At 43.2% G+C, this 8,456-nt stretch overlaps 1 protein-coding gene across 1 annotated transcript in view; it reads right to left on the bottom strand.

Moving 5' to 3' along the window:
• Positions 1 to 251: 251 nt before the first annotated feature.
• The window catches only part of LOC117935248 (protein Dok-7-like), a 37,184-nt gene continuing 28,979 nt past the window's right edge, over positions 252 to 8,456 (bottom strand). Inside the window, exons 11-12 of the mRNA XM_034857382.1 lie at positions 5,044 to 5,223; positions 252 to 1,319 (exon numbers count right to left, since the gene is read on the bottom strand). Coding sequence (XP_034713273.1) covers positions 1,183 to 1,319; positions 5,044 to 5,223 — 317 coding nt within the window. The 3' untranslated portion in view covers positions 252 to 1,182. The remainder of the gene's footprint in view (positions 1,320 to 5,043; positions 5,224 to 8,456) is intronic.

Raw genomic sequence — 8,456 nt, 5'->3', positions numbered from 1 at the left:
CTAGTATCACAAGAAGAAAAATGTGCGCCTAAGGAAGGGTGCACTGTCAATTCTTTCCATACAACCTTCCTGTACATACATAGTCTTTACATATATATTTTATAACAATGCACATCATCTAAATGGAAAGGATCAAATGTATTTACAGATATCAAAAGTGTTATTAGTAAAGTATGAGATTAAAACAATATATTGACTAAAACAGGCTCATTAAAAAGCTCTGCAAAAGGTATACTAAATACTTCTTTCCAAAATTGCAGTTTTAGTAAAAATGCTTATGTGCGCACACACAAGAATAAACAGATTTGAACCTCCTCAGTGAATAAAAGAGAAAACTTCAAACTTCTTTTAAAATTCACAATTTTGAAAAACAATGGCAATGAGTGCCAGGCAGTCAGTTTGGATATACATTTGTTGTTGCAGAGTGATTGCTGCATTATCTATGAGGACTTTCCAGAGTAAATCCTATTTAACCGTGAAGCCAAAAAACAATAGCAGCATTGAGATTCTGTTCACATGATAAACACCAATCAATTAGTGACACCTAGGCAAAAAAGTCACCATACACAAGTGGAAGTATTATGCAGAAGCACTGATTAAACTGTTCGTATTTGTACAATTTATTTTTAACATTGAACCTTAAATTTGCAGCATTCAAGTAAGACTGGATAGAAAGTTCCTCAAAAATGAATATGCTAAAAATGTCATGTGGAATTACTGATGTGGTTTTTGCTGAGAAATAAATGTGTGATCTCCTTGTGAGAATAAACAACATGACTGCTCATTCTCCCAAACAAGGACAAAAACAGCATTAAATATTAGGGATGGTCTGAGTGGGCAGTAAAATGCCTCTGCTCTGGGGGTTTATCAGGGCCAGTGACTCAGCTCAGGACTGGCACATCTTCCTCCAAGTTAGCCTGAAGCTCCGGCACTGACATAATGCTATTTAATGAGATGACCAAGTCTGAAATGTTGCTCTTGATCCTGTGCTCCATTTTCAAGTGGCTTTGTGAATACAGAAGCAAGTCTGAAATGGACATTGGGTAGACAACATGTTCTGGGATTGTTTATGTGTCGACTGGATGAAGTGACTGAAAACTCCTTTAGAGAGTGGTTTTCTTCTAACTTTACAGTTTGATGTAGTTTACATGCTGCTGAGATCAACAGTTTAGTGATAAGAAATCAGTGTAGCGTCCCCTTTCTTCTCAGCTCCAGAGTGTGGAGGCCCTCCTGCCGACCCAGGGCATGCTGGGTGCCCACTTTGTGAGCCGTCTCTGTGGCGGTGATGTCGATCTGGGCGTACTTGGTGGAGCTCTTTCCTGTCAAGACACAAAAACAGACCTTCTTTTAACCTGAAGTAAGTCATATAACAAACTAATATTTTGATATTCAACACTTTAGCTTTTTTTAGCAAATAGAGCTGAAATAATATGTGGATACTTTCATTTTAATGAAAGCACATCTGGCTTCATCATATATATTAGAAAACAATGTATTAATATTAGAAAATAATGTATTAATTCATCACTGCTTCTCTACCACGTCAAGCCTAACAACCTCCTGTTTGTATCAAAGGGACAAAAATGTCTGCACCAGATGGTTTTGTTACACAGAACTATCTGAGAAGCCGTCACAGGAAACGGTTTGGAAAGGGCGGGCACTTCAGCGGTTTCCCTGTGTCTTTATGCTAAGCCAATTGGCTGAAGCGTCATATTTAGCATACAGACATGGGAACGGTATTCATTTTCACATGTAATTCTTCATGAAGGCAGCCAATAAGATTTTATTCCTGAATAATCTTTTATTCTCATGTGGTTAATCGGTTACTTTTCTTAGTCTTTTTTTAATAATCATAGGTTCTAGCATCTCAGTTGTGAATATTTGCTTTGTCAGTCGTCTATAACAGTAAACTATCCTGAATAAAACCCCCAATATATACAGTTTCATCAAATTTAGGATATCTCAACCAGCTCCTAACAACCCATCAATAGTCCCTGGAGGAGTATCCCATTTGAGCCGGTGAATTCACAGCTCCAACCTCTTTAGTGGCGAGATAAGTGACGGACTAATGAGGCTGCGTGCTGTTATATTAACTTATTGCTGCTATCCGATGTTAACCTCTCTCATGTCAGAGTCAGAGCGGTCTTCATATTCCTCAAGTCAATGACGCTGACAGCTGACTTGTCTGTCAATTATAGCTCACTAGGGCGTCTCCGATGACAAGGACTCAGCTGTCCTTTAGTGAGACTCTGTCCTTAATCGTTAACTCTGACCAAGTGAAATCAAAATTACAGAACAATTGTGTCGTCTAGAGCAACTTTTCATCCTCACTTGACACTGATCTCCTGATCTCTTTTAAGTTGTCTCTTTCATATGCGTCTTTAGGATTTGAACATTTTGTTTAACTACAGCTTTTCCACACAGATGTATATAGATCAGAAACGGGAGTACAAATGAGAAAACTTTGTACACTGTGTGAACAAAGATGAGAACTTAAGGGCAAGACTGGGTTTTCTTTTGAATCCAAACCTTTGCATTCAAAAAAATTAACTTACATCTAATCTGTTAAACATCCTCATCAGAAATGAATCTAGGGCCATATACTGTGAATAAATGAAAATTGACTGGATCTGAAAACGCATTCATGATTTTCAAACTTCTGATGATAATTGGCATTTACCGCATGTCTATTTGGGCTATTCTATTTGGTTTCTAATAATAGTAAAGTACTTTTGGATGTCTGCTCAAGTATATGAAATATGGCAGAATATTGTCAGTTAAAACTGGATAAATGCAATGTCACTGACATTTCTGTAATAAAACAACAACCCTCTAGTGCTGTACTTGTGCCTAGGTTACCTGAAGTTTTTTAGTAGAAGTATGGAGCAGTGTTTTTACTGTATGAGTGGATCTTTATGTTTGTAATGCATGTGGAGGCACATGCGATGGAGCACTGGTTTATGCGTTGCTTATCTGCCAAGTGTAGTAGGCACTTTATTAGCTTTTCAATGAGCATTTCTGCCTCTCCGGGAACCATCACTTTATCGTGGTGGACAGGTTTGTGTGTCCCTATGAACCTGAGGGCTGTGTTGTCTGGAGATTTGTGCTCCTGGTAGGGTCTCCCATGGCAAATTGTTCTCAGGGGAGGGGCCAGACAAAGAATGGTTCACAAATCCTATGGACAAACAAGGAAGGGATCGGGGGCCCCCGTCTGGAGCCAAGCCCAGACAGCGGGCTCGTCAGCGAGCGCCTGGTGGCCGGGTTTTCCAGGGAGCCCGGCCAGGCACAGCCCAAAAAAGCTACATGGCACATCCCCCTCCAGCCCATGGGCCCACCACCTGTGGGAGGAATCAATGGGGTCAGGTGCGCTGCTGCATGGGTGGCAGCGAAGGTCAGGGGCTTCAACGGACCAGACGGGGCGGCAGAGGCTGGCTCTGGGGACGTGGAATGTCACCTCTCTGTGGGGAAAAGGTGCCGGAACTTGTGCGGGAGGTGGAGCGCTACCAGTTAGATTTTGTGGGGCTTACCTCAATGCACAGTCTTGGTTCTGGAACCGTACTCCTGGATAGGGGTTGGACTCTGTCCTACTCCTGAGTTACCCATGGTGTGAGGCGCCGGGCGGGTGTGGGGATACTCACAAGCCCCCGGCTAAGTGCCGCTGCGTTGGAGTTTACTACTGCTAGTCGTGGATTGTCCATCACAAACACAATTTTTTTGGGCACCAAGGTGTTTCTGGAAAACCGTTTGCCACCTAAGGAGGGGGAAGCGAGGAATCATCCAAGCTATATACAGTAAGGATGGGACGTTGTTGACCTCAACTGAGGAGGTAATAGAGTGGAAGGAGCACTTTGGGGAATTCCTAAATTCTAAAAAGCTGACACGTCCTCTGTGGTAGAGGCAGAGCTGGAGAATGATGGGGGATTGTCGTCAATTTGTAGTATGAACAACTAGTCTACATGTGTTTTGTGGATCTGGAGAAGGCATATGACCGGTTCCCCCGGGTGCAAATATGGGAGGTGCTGCGGGAGTATGGGGTGAGGGGGTCCCTTCTCAGGGCCATCCAATCTCTGTATGACCAAAGCGAGAGCTGTGTCCGGGTTCTCTGCAGTAAGTCGGACTCGTTCCAGGTGAGGGTTGGCCTTCGCCGGGGCTGCGCTTTGTCACCAATCCTGTTTGTAATATTTATGGACAGGATATTGAGGCGTAGTCGGGGCAGGGAAGGGTTGCAGTTCGTTGGGCTCAAGATTTCATTGCTGCTTTTTGCAGATGATGTGGTCCTGATGGCGTCATCGGTCTGTGACCTTCAGCACTCACTGGATCGGTTCGCAGCAGAGTCTGAAGCGGCTGGGATGAGGATCAGCACCTCTAAATCTTAGGCCATGGTTCTCAGCAGGAAACCGATGGAGTACTTTCTTCAGGTAGGGAGTGAGTCCTTACCCCAAGTGAAGGAGTTTAAGTACCTTGGGGTCTTGTTCGCGAGTGAGGGGACCATGGAGCGTGAGATTGGTCGGAGAATCGGAGCAGCTGGTGCGGTATTACATGCCATTTATCGCACCGTTGTGGCAAAAAGGGAGCTGAGCCAGAAGGCAAAGCTCTCGAAGCTCTACCGGGCAATTTTCGTTCCTACCCTCACCTATGGTGATGAAGGCTGGGCCATGACTGAAAGAACGTGATCCAGGGTACAAGCGGCTGAAATGGGTTTCCTCAGGAGGGTGGCTGGCGTCTCCCTTAGAGATAGGGTGAGAAGCTCAGTCATCCGAGAGGAGCTTGGAGTAGAGCCGCTGCTCCTTTGCGTCGACCCCGCGACCCGATACCGGATAAGCGAATGAAGATGGATGGATGAGCATTTCTGAGTTTCAGTAGTGAATCTTTTAGAGTGACAAAGAGCATCTAACAGTAACAATGGATTTTTCTAGTTGAGTTTGCCACCCTGAATATTCAACATGACGACTGTCTGAATAAGGTAAATACCAGTCAGTATTGCTTTAGAGAGAAGGAGTTTCTAAATCAGCACTTTTACTTGTTAAACAATGCATGCCTTACTCTGAGGGGGGGGGTGTGCAACAGTCGCTCGGGAGCCCAGACCTGGCTCCTGCAACTCTAGCTCCATGTAGTTCAGCTGCTTCTTGGACGTGGGACTAACAGGAATATTCACATACGTCACACCTTCACTGCGAGGCCTTTCAAGAAGTGGAGCCTCTGGGGGGAAAACGAACACTGCCCCTGTCAATACAAGAGCAATGTGTTAATTAAGCTTGACAACTTTCTTTGTTTGTGTCATTAGCTTCTTTTAAAGCTGTGAACACCTCTATCAACATATGCCCAAAAGAGACCAAAACCAACAGGTAGTTCCTCTTCTATACACATACTTCATCGCCACAGACTTGTTATACTTTGTCATCCAAAAAAACATTTTAAATGCAGAAAAGAGGCATGCAGTTGCATTTGGATGACAATTTAAATAGTCAGTTGTTTTCTCAGTGATTTGCTGTGGTCATTGTGACAAACAATATGTCACTCTATTGCGTCAGTGTGGCTATTTTTAGAAAACAAAAGCACGGAGGAATAACTTACAATAACTAGGTGTGTTATAACATAGACAATACAAAGTAGGATACGTTTGTCTTTTCATATTTGTTAAAAAAGATAAAATAACACAGGCCTTACTCTGACACTTATCCCCCTCGCGTTTTTGTCATTATGACCTCAATTAAAAGATATTAACGAAACCATCAATGATATGGCTGGTGTTTTTAGACACTGTCATTATAACCTTCATCAAAAGCCAGAATATTTCCCCCTCCACGTTAGGAACTCTTAAGGAAACGGTCCTTATCAACAGCCTAATGTTATTGAGTCATTTAAATGACTGACGTGCATTAACGTCTATATATGCTTTTAAAGAGTAAAGCACAGCAGCAGATCTAGGATCAGCAGCAACAATGACACAGTGTAGTTAACGAAATTGCCCTTAATTCTACATAATTAGTCAATAGGCCCCTATTTAATTATTATTATAATAATTATGGGTTGCATTATGGTCAATTTAATTAATGACTATGAGTCAGTAGCCTTTTTAATTCTACTATCAGCGCTCAATATCCAATTCATTGAACATGTGAAAAACATTCTGGTGCATTTACTGACCAAGTGAAACCCAAATAGGAAAAATAAGTTAGCAGCCTAATTTGATTTCCATAAAAAAAAACTATTTTCAAAATATTTTTAAAAGAACAACTTTGCCTTTAACACAAAATCCAGAAAGTGTTTGCTTTCCAATACTCACAACACCAGAGGTACAACTCATTGGCTGATTTCGCCATTTAAAATCGGTAATCCACTTTTAAAAAGCATTTGTGCAATTGGACAATGAAACAAATGTACCAACTACAAAAGAGCTGTTTAATGCAACCTGACTACAGCTTAACTTTGAGCTGAACACAAGCAGTATTGTATTAAGAGGAAAAACAGTTTCAAGAATCTCAAAGAATCAATACAACTGAAAAGCTTAGAAATTTCACCTTAACCCATTTCAACCAAAACCATACAATGTGGCCTTTTAAGGTTCTGTGATAGCTGCAACCTTCAAAAACAGGAGGAGAATACACTCAGATATTTTAGAAATATGCATTACCTGAATTATTCTGTTCTCACAAGGAAAAGTTGCTTAAATGAGTTCACCTATACATTTAGACTGTTGTTGAGAATCATGCATTCAAAATCATCATCATCATACAGCTCTGAGCTCTTCCAGCAGTGTACAAAAATGTCCTAAAAAGGCTACATTTTACACATTTTTTAATTTGATTTGTGTCAAAAATAATCCCAGCAGCAGTCGGTGTACAACACCAGGAAGCAGTTCAGCTGAGGGCATTGAGGCTATCTCTAGAAGAATAATTCACTATCTTGTGTCAGAATCATATTGTACAATTACCAAATGTTGCGTGAAATACTGTTTTTAGTGTAATGGCTTTATATGTGTTAGTTCTGCTACAGCTGTGATGTTATTACAGTATCATGTAGATACAGCGCTGTACATTTTGTTAAGAAGCTAGGTAATGTGTAACATTTGGGCACAAACAAGATTTCCCCTGCTATTGACTGTTCCCAAATGGCAGCAGGTAGCGGCAGATCTGAAAAATCAACCCCAGGAGACACTGTGAGAAGACATTAGACGCCACGGCGGTGGGTGCAGCCTTTGGCAACGTCTGAGGCCTGATCCCTAATTGATCAGACACCAACCAGCCCTCACAGAAATGGGGTGGGTTATAATAGCTGCAATTACAACCGTGGGTTGGCCCACAGCTCTAGGGCTGAGGGACTTCTCCATTACACTCTGTGAAACCTCTAAGGGAGATGTTAGAGACAACACCTAGCTGAGCTTTATGACCAGATTGCACAAAGTCAACTACTTTTGAGGGGAAAGGTAGGTCTTGACAGTGGTAAGAGACCAGTTCAAGCTTTTTTTCATGTTATTCCAGCAGCAGCGTTATTCTGTTCTCAACCATGTCCACATCTTCTCCCGGGATGCAAAGGGGCTGTGGAGCCATGCCCTTCCTCCTGAAGTCAATCACCATCTCTCTGGTCTTATCCACGTTCATCAGCAGGTAATTCTTACCAGACCACTCCACAAAGTTGTCCACCAGCGTTCTGTCCTCTCCCTCCTGTTCATCCCTTATACACCCAACAACTGCAGAGTTGTCAGAAAACGTCTGTAGGTGACATGACTAAGTTGTACTGGAAGTCTGTGGTGTATTAGGTAAAAAGGAGAACAGAAAAGGAGACAGCACAGTTCCGTGTGGGGCCCCCGTCACACTCACCACCATCAGACAGAACACGGTCCAGACGGACAAACTGTGGTCTGTCTGTCAGGTAGTCAGTGATCCACGAGTCTATGGACGCACCCATCACCTGCAGCTTCTCACCTAGTAGCAGTCCCTGTCCGCTGGATGGTGTTCAATGCACTGGAAAAATCAAAAAATGTGATACTCATTCCACAATCCGAGTGCAAATAAGCTTGCTGCAGAAGATAGATGACAGTGTCGTCCACTCCAAGACGAGGCTGCTAGGCAAACTGTAGAGTCAGGAGTAGATCTCACCTGCGGCCTCAGGTAGGACCAGCCTCTTCAGCGCCTTCATCACATGCGATGTAACAGCCACTGGGCGGTAGTCCTTGAGGCAAGATGTCTAGTGTCAGAGTTGACTTCTTGGGGCAGGACAAGGTAAGATGTCTTCCACAGCAGTGGCACCCTCTCAGGTTGAAGAGATACTGGAGAACAACAGACAGCAGACTGGCCCAGGTCTTCAGGAACCTGGGGCTGATGCCTTCCAGGCCAGCAGCCTTGTGCTGGTGAAGCCTCTCCAACTGTCTCCTCACCTGCCCAGGTGTGAATGAGAAGCAGGGAGGCGTGCTTGAAGTGTCTGTGGGGGGAGATGAAATGTGCTGTAGTGGTGGG

The sequence above is a fragment of the Etheostoma cragini genome, chromosome 19 (genome assembly GCF_013103735.1).
Source record: "Etheostoma cragini isolate CJK2018 chromosome 19, CSU_Ecrag_1.0, whole genome shotgun sequence".
Classification (NCBI taxonomy): Eukaryota; Metazoa; Chordata; class Actinopteri; order Perciformes; family Percidae; genus Etheostoma; species Etheostoma cragini.
Note: the sequence above shows the minus strand (reverse complement) of the source record. Positions and strands in the feature narration are given on the sequence as shown.